The sequence below is a fragment of the Cherax quadricarinatus genome, chromosome 44 (assembly GCF_038502225.1).
Source record: "Cherax quadricarinatus isolate ZL_2023a chromosome 44, ASM3850222v1, whole genome shotgun sequence".
NCBI classification, from domain to species: Eukaryota; Metazoa; Arthropoda; class Malacostraca; order Decapoda; family Parastacidae; genus Cherax; species Cherax quadricarinatus.
Genome location: NC_091335.1, coordinates 15,697,215 through 15,716,048, shown reverse-complemented (window position 1 = coordinate 15,716,048; position 18,834 = coordinate 15,697,215). Strand labels below are relative to the sequence as shown.

At 39.9% G+C, this 18,834-nt stretch overlaps 1 protein-coding gene across 1 annotated transcript in view; it reads right to left on the bottom strand.

Moving 5' to 3' along the window:
• LOC128697360 (hemocytin) overlaps positions 1-18,834 on the bottom strand; it is a 444,623-nt gene that overhangs the window by 389,321 nt on the left and 36,468 nt on the right. The window contains exons 13-18 of the mRNA XM_070093851.1: positions 13,406-13,524; positions 12,618-12,783; positions 11,993-12,224; positions 10,706-10,901; positions 3,098-3,290; positions 1,706-1,845 (exon numbers count right to left, since the gene is read on the bottom strand). Of these exons, the coding sequence (XP_069949952.1) occupies positions 1,706-1,845; positions 3,098-3,290; positions 10,706-10,901; positions 11,993-12,224; positions 12,618-12,783; positions 13,406-13,524 (1,046 nt within the window). The remainder of the gene's footprint in view (positions 1-1,705; positions 1,846-3,097; positions 3,291-10,705; positions 10,902-11,992; positions 12,225-12,617; positions 12,784-13,405; positions 13,525-18,834) is intronic.

Below are 18,834 nucleotides of genomic sequence, written 5' to 3'. Positions count from 1 at the left end.
ATAAGCTTACTGAGTATACCAGGAAAAGTGTACGGTAGGGTTATAATTGAAAGAATTAGAGGTAAGACAGAATGTAGGATTGCGGATGAGCAAGGAGGTTTTAGAGTGGGTAGGGGATGTGTAGATCACGTGTTTACATTGAAGCATATATGTGAACAGTATTTAGATAAAGATAGGGAAGTTTTTATTGCATTTATGGATTTAGAAAAGGCATATGATAGAGTGGATAGAGGAGCAATGTGGCAGATGTTGCAGGTATATGGAATAGGTGGTAAGTTATTAAATGCTGTAAAGAGTTTTTATGAGGATAGTGAGGCTCAGGTTAGGGTGTGTAGAAGAGAGGGAGACTACTTCCCGGTAAAAGTAGGTCTTAGACAGGGATGTGTAATGTCACCATGGTTGTTTAATATATTTATAGATGGGGTTGTAAAGGAAGTAAATGCTAGGGTGTTTGAGAGAGGGGTGGGATTAAATTATGGGGAATCAAATTCAAAATGGGAATTGACACAGTTACTTTTTGCTGATGATACTGTGCTTATGGGAGATTCTAAAGAAAAATTGCAAAGGTTAGTGGATGAGTTTGGGAATGTGTGTAAAGGTAGAAAGTTGAAAGTGAACATAGAAAAGAGTAAGGTGATGAGGGTGTCAAATGATTTAGATAAAGAAAAATTGGATATCAAATTGGGGAGGAGGAGTATGGAAGAAGTGAATGTTTTCAGATACTTGGGAGTTGACGTGTCGGCGGATGGATTTATGAAGGATGAGGTTAATCATAGAATTGATGAGGGAAAAAAGGTGAGTGGTGCGTTGAGGTATATGTGGAGTCAAAAAACATTATCTATGGAGGCAAAGAAGGGAATGTATGAAAGTATAGTAGTACCAACACTCTTATATGGGTGTGAAGCTTGGGTGGTAAATGCAGCAGTGAGGAGATGGTTGGAGGCAGTGGAGATGTCCTGTTTAAGGGCAATGTGTGGTGTAAATATTATGCAGAAAATTCGGAGTGTGGAAATTAGGAGAAGGTGTGGAGTTAATAAAAGTATTAGTCAGAGGGCAGAAGAGGGGTTGTTGAGGTGGTTTGGTCATTTAGAGAGAATGGATCAAAGTAGAATGACATGGAAAGCATATAAATCTATAGGGGAAGGAAGGCGGGGTAGGGGTCGTCCTCGAAAGGGTTGGAGAGAGGGGGTAAAGGAGGTTTTGTGGGTAAGGGGCTTGGACTTCCAGCAAGCGTGTGTGAGCGTGTTAGATAGGAGTGAATGGAAACGAATAGTACTTGGGACCTGACGATCTGTTGGAGTGTGAGCAGGGTAATATTTAGTGAAGGGATTCAGGGAAACCTGTTATTTTCATATAGTCGGACTTGAGTCCTGGAAATGGGAAGTACAATGCCTGCACTTTAAAGGAGGGGTTTGGGATATTGGCAGTTTGGAGGGATATGTTGTGTATCATTATATGTGTATGCTTCTAGACTGTTGTATTCTGAGCACCTCTGCAAAAACAGTGATAATGTGCGAGTGTGGTGAAAGTGTTGAATGATGATGAAAGTATTTTCTTTTTGGGGATTTTCTTTCTTTTTTGGGTCACCCTGCCTCGGTGGGAGACGGCCGACTTGTTTAAAAAAAAAAAAAAAAAAAAAATATATATACGTATATACATATATATATATATACATATATATATATATACATATATATATATATACATATATATATATACATATATATATATATATATTGAAGGTTCCACACAGACCCGCTGTCTTCCCACGGAACTCTGCTGGTGCATCTATGTACACACGAGTCTGTCCATCCCACCACACATCTAGGCCGTTACTCAACTCAACTGAGACATTTAGTTAGATTACTCACCAAGAAATACAAGGTGTTTCATTCGTAGGAGGCTCCGAGTTGGTACTCCTACTCGAAGGAGGACCCAAGTTATCGTTTACTGCAGACAATATACAAACAAGACAGTTGTAATTACAAGAGTACCAACTCGGGGCCTCCGACGAATGAAACACCATGTACGTTTAACCTAAGCATATATTCAAATGAAAAATGGTCAATAAACTGATGGAAAAGGCAACGAGACGAGTATTGGCAGACTAACGCTGTTTCGGTTGTCTTTATCAAGTAATATATACTGATTAGTGTCATAAACGAACCCATTTAAAAACAGTAACAAAGAAGAGGAGTATTATACATTTCTGCCTCTCACTGAGGACGTCTTCAGCATACGGACAAAGACATAATGAACACATTTATAAGACACTTTCGCTTGGTGACTAAGTTTTTTTCTGAAGACAAAGTTTGGTTTACAAACTTGGTGACCAAAGAAAGTTGTGTTATTAGTGCCAATTTTGCCTTCATGTCCTTGTTTTGCAGAATAAAAGAAATATGTAATAAATAATAAGCAATGTAACTTACGTAATCTAAATCCCGAAAATAAAAATACATAATAAATCTACTATGTGGCGGCAATTTGTTTGGTATGAAAAGATAAATAAAAATATCTTGGCGCGAGTCACGGTAAAGTTTTCGTTCACTGGAGCAGTCTTGTGCTGGCTACCAGTACGTCATGCAAAAAACAGAGCACATCATAGATGCGATGGAAGGTTTTCCAGGTTATATCAAGTTCTCTACAAAAGTGTTCGAAGGAGTAACCTTCGTCATTAATTAAAGACCTCCAGCTGGTTATTCTTGTAGTTTATATTATTACTTTGTATCTTTACATATAAAATTCGTGTTTAAAATTATGTCACAAACCAATGACCTCCATAAAGTAACATAAAATATTTTACAACATATAATGTATAATTTACTTAATATTGTGCATCAGTATTAACATAGTATAAACAGACAATACAAAACTTACATTACTAAGTACTCCTAATGGTTACAATCATAACTATGATGTTTAAATAAGTGGAGGGGTAAGTCAGCGGAAGGCCTCGGTCAGATGACCAAAAGCTCCAGCTGTGGGTCATCATGACTAAGACCCGCGTCAGGAAACACTTGTCATGTTTCCTAACAAACATTATACCTAAGCTTTTGCAAATATGACCCGCATGTAGTAAAACGAAATATTTTATTACCCATGATAAAGAGACTGGAAGGAGCCTTGATGTAAGCACCAGGAACCCAGGCAGGGATGTGCCGGAGTTCATTACCATCAACTATGACCTCTTTATTCTGCTTGAGGTGGATGACAGTGTTCTCCACCCGCACCGTCACTGACTTAGTGCACGAGGGCAAATGATTCCCCACAGACTCTGGGAAGTTCATACTCTGTAAGAGGATGAAGATGCCTTAACTCACATTCTTAGAAAAATAATCAACGAACGTTAAGTAATTCACCACTAATTCAAACTGAAAAATAAAAAAATAAAAACCCAAAAACCCCCAAAAAACTATCATCATCGTTCAACACATTTTCACGATCATTCATAAATAATCACCGCACGCACGCACACACATACAACAGGCCAAATGTCTAATCGACATGTGCCTGGGACAGAGTGGTAACTAACCGTCTTTGTAGAGGTGCTCGGATACAACAGTTTAGATGATCACTCCAAACAGCCAGTATCCCAAACCCTCCTATAAAGTACAGGCATTGTACTTCCCACGTCGGAAGTTTTCATTGCATTTATTCATTTAGAAAAGGCATATGACAGGGTGGATAGGGGAGCAATATGGCAGATGTTTCAAGTTTATGGAATAAGTAGTAAGTTACTAAATGCTGTAAAGAGTTTTTATGAGTATAGTGAGGCTCAGGTTAGGGTGTGTAGAAGAGAGGGAGACTACTTCCTAGTAAAAGTAGGTCTTAGACAGGGATGTGTAATGTCACCATGGTTGTTTAACATATTTATACACGGGATTGTAAAAGAAGTAAATGCTAGGGTGTTGGGGAGAGGGGTGGGATTAAATTATGGGGAATCAAATACAAAATTGGAGTTGACACATTTACATTTTGCTGATGATACTGTGCTTATGGGAGATTCTAAAGAAAAGTTGCTAAGGTTAGTGGACGAGTTGGGGAGTGTGTGTAAAGGTAGAAAGTTGAATGTGAGCATACATAAGAGTAAGGTGATGAGGGTATTAAAAGATTTAGATAAAAAATGGATATCACATTAGAAGCAAGGAGTATGGAAGAAGTGAATGTGTACAGATATTTGGGAGTTGACTTGTCAGCAGATGGGTTTATGAAGGAACAATGGTATTTTAGCCCTGTTTCTGTTGGAGTTAACAGGGTAATTTTGTAAAGGGGATTCAGGGAAACCGGTTATTATAATTTACCCGGACTTGAGCCCAAATGGGAAGTACAATGCCTGCACTTTAATGGAGGTTTGGGATATTGGCATTTTTGGAGGATATTTTTTTTTTTTAACATATCTTCAAAACTTTTGTTTTTTTAATCAAAAAAGTGATTTTTGTGAAGTGAAGTGTTAAATGATGAAAGTTTTTTTTTTTGGTTTTCTTTTTTTTTGGGCCCCTGCGTCATAGATGGCAGGGTGACCCAAAAAAAAAAATAAAAATCTTTATCTCTTTTTACCATAATCACTTTTCTGAAGTCACAATCAACATTTTAAAAAAGGGGTACAGCATTCCTAAAACTGCCCCGCCCCCTTTTTGAAATAAAGGCATTGTCTACCGGGCCTGGGCTAAATTTAACCCGGTTCAAAACCCTTTACTAAATAACCCTTCCACCTAAAAGATATCAATTTCCCATTAAAATCCATTCCCCCTTCCCCAATTACTCATGCCCCTGCTGGTAAACCCCAAAACCTTTTTCCCCTTAACCCCGAAAACCCCCTACCCCTTTCCTTTCCTTAAATTATTGCTTTCATGTCTTAACATATTTTTTTAAAACAAACCCTCAAAAACCCCCTCTTCTCCCTTTTAATACATTAACTCCACCCCTTTTTCCAATTAATCAAGTGTGAGAGTAATGGTGGTTGGGGATTTCAATGCTAAAGTGGGTAAAAATGTTATGGAGGGAGTAGTAGGTAAATTTGGGGTGCCAGGGGTAAATGTAAATGGGGAGCCTTTAATTGAGCTATGTGTAGAAAGAAATTTGGTAATAAGTAATACATATTTTATGAAAAAGAGGATAAATAAATATACAAGGTATGATGTAGCACGTAATGAAAGTAGTTTATTAGATTATGTATTGGTGGATAAAAGGTTGATGGGTAGGCTCCAGGATGTACATGTTTATAGAGGGGCAATTGATATATCGGTTCATTATTTAGTTGTAGCTACAGTTAGAGTAAGAGGTAGATGGGAAAAGAGGAAGGTGGCAACAAGAAGTAAGAGGGAGGTGAAAGTGTATAAACTAATGGAGGAGGAAGTTCGGGTGAGATATAAGCGACTATTGGCAGAAAGGTGGGCTAGTGCAAAGATGAGTAGTGGGGGGGTTGAAGAGGGTTGGAGTAGTTTTAAAAATGCAGTATTAGAATGTGGGGCAGAAGTTTGTGGTTATAGGAGCGTGACGGCAGTAGGAAAGAGGAGTGATTGGTGGAATGAAGTAAAGGGTGTGATAAAAGAGAAAAAGGTAGCTTATGAGAGGTTTTTACAAAGCAGAACTGTTATAAGAAGAGCAGAGTATATGGAGAGTAAAAGAAAGGTAAAGAGAGTGGTGAGAGAGTGCAAAAGGAGAGCAGATGATAGAGTGGGAGAGGCACTGTCAAGAAATTTTAATGAAAATAAAAACAAATTTTGGAGTGAGTTAAACAAGTTAAGAAAGCCTAGGGAAAGTATGGATTTGTCAGTTAAAAACAGAGTAGGGGAGTTAGGAGATGGGGAGATGGAGGTATTAGGTAGATGGCGAGAATATTTTGAGGAACTTTTAAATGTTAAGGAAGAAACAGAGGCAGTAATTTCATGCACTGGTCAGGGAGGTATACCATCTTTTAGGAGTGAAGAAGAGCAGAATGTAAGTGTGGGGGAGGTACGTGAGGCATTACGTAAAATGAAAGGGGGTAAAGCAGCTGGAACTGATGGGATCATGACAGAAATGTTAAAAGCAGGGGGGGATATAGTGTTGGAGTGGTTGGTACTTTTGTTTAATAAATGTATGATAGAGGGGAAGGTACCTAGGGATTGGCGGAGAGCATGTATAGTCCCTTTATATAAAGGGAAAGGGGACAAAAGAGACTGTAAAAATTATAGAGGAATAAGTTACTGAGTTTACCAGGAAAAGTGTACGGTAGGGTTATAATTGAAAGAATTAGAGGTAAGACAGAATGTAGGATTGCGGATAAGCAAGGAGGTTTCAGAGTGGGTAGGGGATGTGTAGATCAAGTGTTTACATTGAAGCATATACGTGAACAGTATTTAGATAAAGGTAGGGAAGTTTTCATTGCATTTATGGATTTAGAAAAGGCATATGATAGAGTGGATAGAGGAGCAATGTGGCAGATGTTGCAAGTATATGGAATAGGTGGTAAGTTATTAAATGCTGTAAAGATTTTTTATGAGGATAGTGAGGCTCAGGTTAGGGTGTGTAGAAGAGAGGAAGACTACTTCCCGGTAAAAGTAGGTTTTAGACAGGGATGTGTAATGTCACCATGGTTGTTTAATATATTTATAGATGGGGTTGTAAAGGAAGTAAATGCTAGGGTGTTCGGGAGAGGGGTGGGATTAAATTTTGGGGAATCAAATTCAAAATGGAAATTGACACAGTTACTTTTTGCTGATGATACTGTGCTTATGGGAGATTCTAAAGAAAAATTGCAAAGGTTAGTGGATGAGTTTGAGAATGTGTGTAAAGGTAGAAAGTTGAAAGTGAACATAGAAAAGAGTAAGGTGATGAGGGTGTCAAATGATTTAGATAAAGAAAAATTGGATATCAAATTGGGGAGGAGGAGCATGGAAGAAGTGAATGTTTTCAGATACTTGGGAGTTGATGTGTCGGCGGATGGATTTATGAAGGATGAGGTTAATCATAGAATTGATGAGGGAAAAAAGGTGAGTGGTGCATTGAGGTATATGTGGAGTCAAAAAACGTTATCTATGGAGGAAAAGAAGGGAATGTATGAAAGTACAGTAGTACCAACACTCTTATATGGGTGTGAAGCTTGGGTGGTAAATGCAGCAGCGAGGAGACGGTTGGAGGCAGTGGAGATGTCCTGTTTAAGGGCAATGTGTGGTGTAAATATTATGCAGAAAATTCGGAGTGTGGAAATTAGGAAAAGGTGTGGAGTTAATAAATGTATTAGTCAGAGGGCAGAAGAGGGGTTGTTGAGGTGGTTTGGTCATTTAGAGAGAATGGATCAAAGTAGAATGACATGGAAAGCATATAAATCTATAGGGGAAGGAAGGCGGGGTAGGGGTCGTCCTCGAAAGGGTTGGAGAGAGGGGGTAAAGGAGGTTTTGTGGGCAAGGGGCTTGGACTTCCAGCAAGCGTGCGTGAGCGTGTTAGATAGGAGTGAATGGAGACGAATGGTACTTGGGACCTGATGATCAGCTGGAGTGTGAGCAGGGTAATATTTAGTGAAGGGATTCAGGGAAACCGGTTATTTTCATAGTCGGACTTGAGTCCTGGAAATGGGAAGTACAATGCCTGCACTTTAAAGGAGGGGTTTGGGATATTGGCAGTTTGGAGGGATATGTTGTGTATCTTTATATGTGTATGCTTCTAAACTGTTGTATTCTGGGCACCTCTGCAAAAACAGTGATAATGTGCGAGTGTGGTGAAAGTGTTGAATGATGATGAAAGTATTTTCTTTTTGGGGATTTTCTTTCTTTTTTTGGGTCACCCTGCCTCGGTGGGAAACGGCCGACTTGTTGAATATATATATATATTATATATATATATATATATATATATATATATATATATATATATATATATATATATATATATATATATATATATATATATGTATATATATATATATATATATATATATATATATATATATACATACATACATACATATATATATATATATATATATATATATATATATATATATATATATATATATATATATATATATATATATATATATATATATATATATATATATATATATATATTATTTTATTATTATTTTTTTTTATTATCGCACTGGCCGATTCCCACCAAGGCAGGGTGGCCCGAAAAAGAAAAACTTTCACTATCATTCACTCCATCACTGTCTTGCCAGAAGGGTGCTTACACTACAGTTTTTAAACTACAACATTAACACCCCTCCTTCAGAGTGCAGGCACTGTACTTCCCATCTCCAGGACTCAAGTCCGGCCTGCCGGTTTCCCTGAACCCCTTCATAAATGTTACTTTGCTCACACTCCAACAGCACGTCAAGTATTAAAAACCATTTGTCTCCATTCATTCCTATCAAACACGCTCATGCATACCTGCTGGAAGTCCAAGCCCCTCGCACACAAAACCTCCTTTACCCCCTCTCTCCAACCTTTCCTAGGCCGACCCCTACCCCGCCTTCCTTCCACTACAGACTGATACACTCTTGAAGTCATTCTGTTTCGCTCCATTCTCTCTACATGTCCGAACCACCTCAACAACCCTTCCTCAGCCCTCTGGACAACAGTTTTGGTAATCCCGCACCTCCTCCTAACTTCCAAACTACGAATTCTCTGCATTATATTCACACCACACATTGCCCTCAGACATGACATCTCCACTGCCTCCAGCCTTCTCCTCGCTGCAACATTCATCACCCATGCTTCACACCCATATAAGAGCGTTGGTAAAACTATACTCTCATACATTCCCCTCTTTGCCTCCAAGGACAAAGTTCTTTGTCTCCACAGACTCCTAAGTGCACCACTCACTCTTTTTCCCTCATCAATTCTATGATTCACCTCATCTTTCATAGACCCATCCGCTGACACGTCCACTCCCAAATATCTGAATACATTCACCTCCTCCATACTCTCTCCCTCCAATCTGATATTCAATCTTTCATCACCTAATCTTTTTGTTATCCTCATAACCTTACTCTTTCCTGTATTCACCTTTAATTTTCTTCTTTTGCACACCCTACCAAATTCATCCACCAATCTCTGCAACTTCTCTTCAGAATCTCCCAAGAGCACAGTGTCATCAGCAAAGAGCAGCTGTGACAACTCCCACTTTGTGTGTGATTCTTTATCTTTTAACTCCATGCCTCTTGTCAAGACCCTCGCATTTACTTCTCTTACAACCCCATCTATAAATATATTAAACAACCACGGTGACATCACACATCCTTGTCTAAGGCCTACTTTTACTGGGAAATAATTTCCCTCTTTCCTACATACTCTAACTTGAGCCTCACTATCCTCGTAAAAACTCTTCACTGCTTTCAGTAACCTACCTCCTACACCATACACTTGCAACATCTGCCACATTGCCCCCCTATCCACCCTGTCATACGCCTTTTCCAAATCCATAAATGCCACAAAGACCTCTTTAGCCTTATCTAAATACTGTTCACTTATATGTTTCACTGTAAACACCTGGTCCACACACCCCCTACCTTTCCTAAAGCCTCCTTGTTCATCTGCTATCCTATTCTCCGTCTTACTCTTAATTCTTTCAATAATAACTCTACCATACACTTTACCAGGTATACTCAGCAGACTTATCCCCCTATAATTTTTGCACTCTCTTTTATCCCCTTTGCCTTTATACAAAGGAACTATGCATGCTCTCTGCCAATCCCTAGGTACCTTACCCTCTTCCATACATTTATTAAATAATTGCACCAACCACTCCAAAACTATATCCCCACCTGCTTTTAACATTTCTATCTTTATCCCATCAATCCCGGCTGCCTTACCCCCTTTCATTTTACCTACTGCCTCACGAACTTCCCCCACACTCACAACTGGCTCTTCCTCACTCCTACAAGATGTTATTCCTCCTTGCCCTATACACGAAATCACAGCTTCCCTATCTTCATCAACATTTAACAATTCCTCAAAATATTCCCTCCATCTTCCAATATATATATATATATATATATATATATATATATATATATATATATATATATATATATATATATATATATATATATATATATATATATATATATATATATATAATATATATATATATATATATATATATATATATATATATATATATATATATATATATATATATATATATATATATATATATATATATATATATATATATATATATATATAATCATTCAACACTTTCACCATCACTCGTACATAATCACTGTCTTTGCAGAGGCGCTCAGATACGACAGTTTAGATGTCCCTCTAAACTGCCAATAACCCAAACCACTCCTTTAAAGTGCAAACATTGTACACGCTGGCTGTCTCCCACCGAGGCAGGGTGACCCGAAAAAGATACACTTTCACCCTCAGGTTGGGTAAGCTGTTTAAGTCTAACTGGCAGATCTGAGAGGCTGTACGTATTCTAAGTTCTAATCTGACTGGAAATGTGACTTATTCACTTATATACTTCAGTCAACACTTGATCTACACATACCCTACCCTTCCCAAATCCTTGTTGCTCTTTTACAATCCTACTTTCTGTCTTACACCTAACCCTTTCAATAATAATTTTACAGTAGACTATATGTGGTATACTCAACAGGTTAATCCCCTATAATTCTTACTTTTTCTTTTATCCCCTTTTCCCTTATATGTACAGGGGAATTATGCACGCTCTCTGCCAATCATTTGACTCAACATAAGTGATGGATACTCACCTCTGAGATGGTTCCACTACACGGTGTGTTCTCGGCCTCGATGCTGAAGTCATGCCCCTTCACTAGGTAATAAGAACACTTGCCCATGAAGTCAAAGTGACGGCCGTCAAAAGTCATGTAATGAGGGTCACCCACAGCACCACAGCGAGAGCCACACTTGTCCTCGGTACACACCCACTCTCCTCCCTGACATGTGCTGTGGGCAACATGTAATTATTAGTAATAATGGTAAAATTGCCGACAGAATGTTAGGTAAATGGACACAGATGCAACTCAAGTGACATTTTATTGCGGCAACATTAGTGCATCTGTGCCCATTTACATAACAAGATGTAATTAATATAAGGATTTATATACTTCCTCTCCGTTACACACCTACTCTTCCTAGACACGTTATATAAACAAACTGCAAATGCCATAAGAACTACTATTCTAGATCATCATCTGCACATATTTAAAGAACTAATGGGCAAAAATTGAATTTAGATCAATTTAATTATTATTAATAGCACATGTCTCATTTGCCATCATTCTGAATTTACACAACTGTAAATGAGACAATAAGATTTATTTTCATTAAGAGTACATGACAATGAACTTATTACCTGGAAAATAAACATGAAAAAATGAAAATTCTCATATATGATACAGGGAGAAACTCTCAATGTAAACCTTGAAGCTTCATTCTGTGAAGTTTACAAACTGATAACACTTTACAAAGCCTAAAGTGAAATTCAGGACCTTCGACGAACAAGTGAAATTTTTGAGTAGTTGCAATAGGTCCTCGTGTTGCAGATGCAGTCAGTGTGCAGTATTATAACACGTGAAGTACATCTAATATCACCAACTTGAACCACAAGCAGAACACTGCCATGCATACCTATAGTATGTAAGATAATGAAGTTGGATTTGAGATGGGCTTGCAGGTCCGTCTCAAATACAATTTCCTCAACATTATCCACCTGACTCTTCATCCTATATATACTCATGTACTCTTTGTCGCCCAAACTGATATGTTTGCGACATGACAGAGTCTACTGTGTGGGCGAAACGTAGACAATACAAGATCACATAATACTGCATTTGTGTCTATTTTCCCATGTCGGCATTTTATACCATTTATCTCCAACAAGAGAATGATAGCTTCAGAGGAAGTGCAGATGCCTGTCCAAATAGCTCTTGGATATATATGGTAAGGTGTTCAGGTTGTACCATCCTTTACATGCTAAAGTCTTTCAACAACTAGGACACTGTTACAGGGTAAACATCTTTCGCGAGGACACTAACCATGTATTGCAGTCACTGGTGATGATGTCGCCGAAGTTGTACTCTTTGTTGTGGTGTGTGCAGGGACAGTCTTGCTTGGGGATGCAGCGTCCTTCGTGGATCACCAAGCCTGGAGGGCAGTCGCAGCCCTCCACGCAGAAGGCAGGATGCACACTCTCCACGGCCTGACCACATCGAGGCTGAATAGCTGGCATACATGGATTGTAGACCATACCTTCTTCACACTTCATCGCTGGTGGCATCATGATGGTTGTTTTGTTAGATTTAAACCCAGTTGACTGTACGAAGGCCAGGAAGGCTAATTTTCACTTCTTATATTATCAATCAAAAATACTTTAATTCCTAAAACAGGGATTTAAAGTAAACTCATGGTATATACACTGAGTTACAAATCTCCAGGTGCACACACACGACACCTGGAACAGCTATGGAATATTCTTTACAAATATCTGATACATGCAAAATAGTCAAAAACAAGAACAATTAAGGAAACTTTTCTCGTTTAAAATTCAGTAATATTCAAAGGCTGAAATAAGTTTTCACAACACAAAAAAAGTACTCAAACAGAAGATGTTGGGCAAATAGTCCACTAAAAACACTATACAGGACACTTGTTCAAACTTACGGCAGAAGTTACGTGAGCGCCACTCCCCCGGGATGTCTACCCCAGTCCACACACATTCCCTCTTGAAGGCAGCGAAAGTTTCACAGGCACACGTCTCCCTATCCTGGGCCTCACAGGCACAGTAGTCCCAGCGACACGCGCTGATGTACGCCTCCACGTCTACCACCTGCACACATTTTTTTTCTAAGAGCAAGTCACAACTAATTCATAAAATGGAAATTAAGCTTTTTATATATAATATATAATATAATAATGACCCACTAACGACTTGATAATGGTAAAGGACGAACCAAAACCTCATTTTACTTCCTCTTCAAATTTGTGAGTTGTCACAACAATGTTGATTGTAACACTGAAACTCACAACCAGAATACTATAAAACACAGGAAGGGAAATCTTTTGTGACCATAAGTCTACTCTACAGACACGAGAATCCTACTTACAAAATAGACACCAGGTATGTTAATCATTATTTATTAAGGAGATAATGAGCGGCTCCTTATATGATAAACGACATTACGAATAAACCAGCAACAAGAGAAGGAAAATATTTCCCTCTGACTCGAGGCAGTGAGGAAACATATCCCTGAAGCCTCTATTCCATAAGGATGTCCTGATGCTGGTGAAGGGCTCTTGATGCAAGGAAATGAAATTACTTTCCTCTTTCTTGGGTCAAACCTTATTACCTCTAATACCCAGGCTCTATATGAGCCCTACGGACTTAGTGCTACTTCATAAATATAATAATAATGCAAGAGGATGAGAATTAATTGGAAGCAGCAGCTCACCTGACGACACCACCTGAACTTGGGGTCAGTACGTAGTTGAGAGCAGAAGTCATCAGCTTTGTAAGCCTCAGGAAAACTCTTGCACGGAAGCCTCGTTGTAGGTTCTTGAAGGCACACTTCTGCTGGGACAATAATGTCTTCAATAAATGTGTATGATGCACCAATTCAGACAACTCGGTCAGCTGCACATCACTGTACTCGTGTATTACGTACACAGGCATGCACCGTCTTAACACATGTAACATAGACATGCACATGCATATTAATTCATAAACACACACACACACACACACACACACACACACACACACACACACACACACACACACACACACATACACACACACATACACACACACATACACACACACACACACATACACACACACACACATACACACATATACACACACACAGAAGAACCAGGGAAGACATGATAACAATATACAAAATGCTCAAAGGAACTAATAAGACAGGTACAGGCTGTTTCAGAGGCGGGAAATAGGTGGCCCGGTGGCGGCCCGGTGGCCTGGTGGCTGCCCGGTGGCCTGGTGGCTAAAGCTCCCGCTTCACACACGGAGGGCCCGGGTTCGATTCCCGGCGGGTGGAAACATTTCGACATGTTTCCTTACACCTGTTGTCCTGTTCACCTAGCAGCAAATAGGTACCTGGGTGTTAGTCGACTGGTGTGGGTCGCATCCTGGGGGACAAGATTAAGGACCCCAATGGAAATAAGTTAGACAGTCCTCGATGACGCACTGACTTTCTTGGGTTATCCTGGGTGGCTAACCCTCCGGGGTTAAAAATCCGAACGAAATCTTATCTTACTCGGGGGCACAGCGGGAAGATGAAGACACAAATGAATCACAGGGATGTCAGGAAGTATTTCTTCAGTTACAAGGCGTTCAGGATGCGGAATGATCTCGATGAAGAAGTTTTAAGAATAAGAATAATAAGGCCCACGAGGCTAGGAGAGTGAATCTGGCAAGAAGCAAATTGAGAGGCAGGGCCAAGAGTACACACACACACACACACACACACACACACATACACATACACACACACATACACACACACATACACACACACACATACACACACACACACATACACACACACACACATACACACACACACACAAGGGGAATGTCCTATGAAGAAAGGTTGAGGGAAATCGGCCTGACGACACTGGATGACAGGAGAGAGGGCCAGGGGAGACATGATAACGACATATAAAATACTGCGTGGAATAGGCAAGGTGTAAATAACAAAAAAGGCACAATACCGTGACTGGAACAATACACAAATAACCCGCACATAAAAGAGAGAAGCTTACGACGACGTTTCGGTCCGACTTGGACCATTGACAGTCACACTGTGACTTTGTCAATGGTCCAAGTCGGACCGAAACGTCGTCGTAAGCTTCTCTCTTTTATGTGCGGGTTATTTGTGTATAGGCAAGGTGGACAAAGACGGGATGTTCCAGAGAGGGGACACAGAAACAAGAGGTCACAATTGGAAGTTGAAGACTCAGATGAATCAAAGGGATGTTAGGAAGTATTTCTTCAGTCATAGAGTTGTCAGGAAGTGGAATAGCCTAGAAAGTGACGTAGTGGAGGCGGGAACCATACATAGCTTTAAGACGAGGTTTGATAAAGCTCATGGGGCAGGGAGAGCACCTAGTAGCAATCAGTGAAGAGGCGGGGCCAGGAGCTATGACTCGACCCCTGCAACCACAAATAGGTGAGTACAAATAGGTGAGTACACACACACACACACACACACACACACACACACACACACATGCACACACACATGCACACACACATGCACACACACATGCACTACAACAGGCCTAGTGTCTAATCGACATGTGCCTAGGACAAAATGGTAACTAACAGGAGCTATTACTCGACCTCTGCAACCACACTTAAGTGAGAAGACACACGTGATACCGACATACAAAATACTGTGATAAATTGAAAAGGTGGAAAGGGATAGTGTTTCAGAGATGGGAAACAGCAACAAGGGGTCACAACTGGAAAGTGAAAACTCAGATTAGTCACAGGGATGTTAGGAAGTATTTCTTCAGCCAAAGAGTTGTCAGGAAGTGGAATAATCCGGAGAGTGATGTAGTGGATAAGATAAGATAAGATAAGATTTCGTTCGGATTTTTAACCCCGGAGGGTTAGCCACCCAGGATAACCCAAGAAAGTCAGTGCGTCATCGAGGACTGTCTAACTTATTTCCATTGGGGTCCTCAATCTTGTCCCCCAGGATGCGACCCACACCAGTCGACTAACACCCAGGTACCTATTTGCTGCTAGGTGAACAGGACAACAGGTGTAAGGAAACGTGCCGAAATGTTTCCACCCGCCGGGAATCGAACCCGGGCCCTCCGTGTGTGAAGCGGGAGCTTTAGCCACCAGGCCACCGGGCCAGGCAGGATCCCTACATAGTTTTAAGAAGAGATACGATAAAGCTCATGGAAGAGAGTGAACTTGGTAGCGACCAGCGAAGAGGCGGAGCCAGGTACTGAACAATGTTCACTACCATCCTTGATAATATTGCACCAGTTAAAGAGGTTAGGATTAAACGAAGAAATGAACCCTGGATGACTACTGAGGTATTAGATAATATGAAATTCAGAGACCAGCTGCTAAAAAGATTTAAAGCAAACAGACAGGATATTGCAGCACTAAATGAATTCCAAAGGGTGAGGAACAGAGTGCAGAGACTTATAAAAGGAGCAAAGGCAAAGCACTACTGCTCAAAAATTGAAGAGTATAAGCATAACCCCAGAAAGCTCTGGCAACAACTAAAACAGTTGGGGTATAGCCATAAGCCAGTAGATAGGTCTAACATAGTACTCACTATCGATAACGAGGTATGCCACGAAACATCTAAGGTGGCAAATTGCTTTAATTCCTTCTACACATCTGTTGCATCAACACTAGTAAGTAAACTACCAGCTGCATCAAATACCTTTAACACAGACTCTGATAAGTTTCAAACATACTATACCAATAAAGGGGTAACCCCAAACAGTTGTCAACTAGTAAGTGTATCTCATGACTTTATTCAAAAAGAACTAAGCAGGTTAAACCCAACTAAGAGCACTGGCCCGGATAACATCCCGTCTAAGTTCCTAAAAGATGGTGCTTCTGAACTGTCAATCCCTATTGCTCACATAATAAATCTATCAATCGCCACTAATACCGTACCGGATGGGTTCAAGGAGGCCAGAGTTACTCCTATCTTCAAGAAAAATAGTAGGTCTGATGTAAGCAACTATAGGCCTGTTAGTATACTCAGTATAATATCCAAAATTCTAGAGAGGGCGGTGTACTCTCAAACAGTTAAGTACCTTAATGACAACAACATTCTCCATAGCTATCAATCGGGCTTTAGAAGATCTTACTCAACCGACACCTCCCTAATTAATCTGATGGATTACCTGAGAACTGAAATATCAAAGGGGAACCTCATATGTATGGTAACCCTAGACCTGCAAAAGGCCTTCGATACTGTCAACCACAACATATTATGTAAGAAACTTCAAGCTATCGGTATAGGTTCTGTAGACTGGTTTAAGTCCTACCTTAGCAACAGGAGACAAATTGTCAAAATCAACAAAACGGAATCAGAACCCCTGCCGATAGCATGTGGAGTTCCCCAAGGTAGTATTCTGGGTCTCTTATTATTCTTATGTTATGTCAATGACATGCCTATCAGTGTCAAGTGCAAACTCCTACTGTATGCAGATGACAGTGCTCTGTTAGTGTCAGGTAAAGGCCCACAAGATATAGCTAATGTTTTAACACTGGAACTGGAGTCCTGCAGCAAATGGTTAGTAGACAACAAACTATCATTACACCTCGGGAAAACTGAAGCCATTCTCTTTGGCACGAAACATAAACTGAGAAGGGTAAATAATTTTATTGTCCAGTGTAATGGGTAGCCCATCACTTTGGTTCCATCAGTAAAATATCTGGGAATCCCCTTTGACCCATGCATGTCAGGAGAATTGATAGGGAACAGTGTAGTGAAGAAAGCGAATGCCAGACAGAATTTCCTCTATAGACAAGCACAGTGTCTACCTACTGAGGCTCGCAGGACCCTATGTCTAGCCCTTATACAATGCCATATGGATTACGCATGCTCTTCATGATACTCTGCCTTGACAAAAAAACTGAAAGATAGACTGCAAATCACCCAGAACAAAATCGTAAGATTCATCCTGGGGCTGGGACCAAGAGAACATGTAGGCCAGGATGAATTACAGCAGTTGGATATGCTGAATGTTGAAGATAGAGTAAAACAACTGAAGCTAAATCATGTTTATAAAATTGCTCACAAACAGTGTCCAGAATATCTTGCTGTCAATTTTGTCAAGGTTGGGAACCAAAGCAATCATAGTACTAGGGGGAGAGAGCACAACTTTGTAGTACCCACAGTCATTGCCCAGGCTTCAAACACCTTTTATTGTACAGCAATAAAGAAATGGAACAGATTGCCCACACATGTCAAAGCCAGTCAAAGCATGAACCAGTTCAAGAAGAATGCCAAAAGGTGTCTGATGAATGTAGCTACAGAAAGGGAGGAGAATGATTTTCTATTTTTTAGCTAACATACGTGTAAATTTTACCTTATTCCTAGTAATGACCCTCGTATTGTAGATAGTCTTGATGACCCTCGTGTAGTAGATAGTCTTTTTAGTATGATAATAAGATGTTATCTTCATTATAGAATAATAAGAAAATATTATAACCTTTATATTATAATAATAAGGTAAAGGACCCCAATGGAAATAAGTCACTCTGTCTGACTTTTTTGGGTTATCCTAGGTTCTCTACACATATGCTGCTATGTATGATAATTCTATGTAACTGTATTTGTGTATACCTGAATAAACTTACTTACTTACTTACTTGCAACCACATATAGGTGAGTACACACACACACACTAACACATAATTCCTCAAGCCTCAATCTCCTTCCCAAACCAAATTATACTCTACCTCCCATCTCATCCTCCCCACAACACCCCCATTCCTAACCCCCTCCAGTGTAGGACCCTTTCTCACACCCAGCCAACCAATCAATCAACCCCCATACCAACCCCAATCTCCCCTACCCCCAGCTTCTCACCATGCCCATCCTCACCTACCTACATTCGTGGTCTCATCCTCTTCCAGTGCAAGAGTCAACCTCTCCCTCCCTCTGCAATCTCACCTACTCCCCTGACATACAGGCAAGAAACAGAACAGGAACCAGAAACCAGACCACAGTAACAGAAAGGAAACTGAGTGTGGTATACAAATGTAAGTTTATTCAGGTATACACAAATACAATTACATACATAGTTTATCATACACAGCACCATATGTGTAGAGAATATAGGATAACCCAAAAAAGTCAGATGAAAT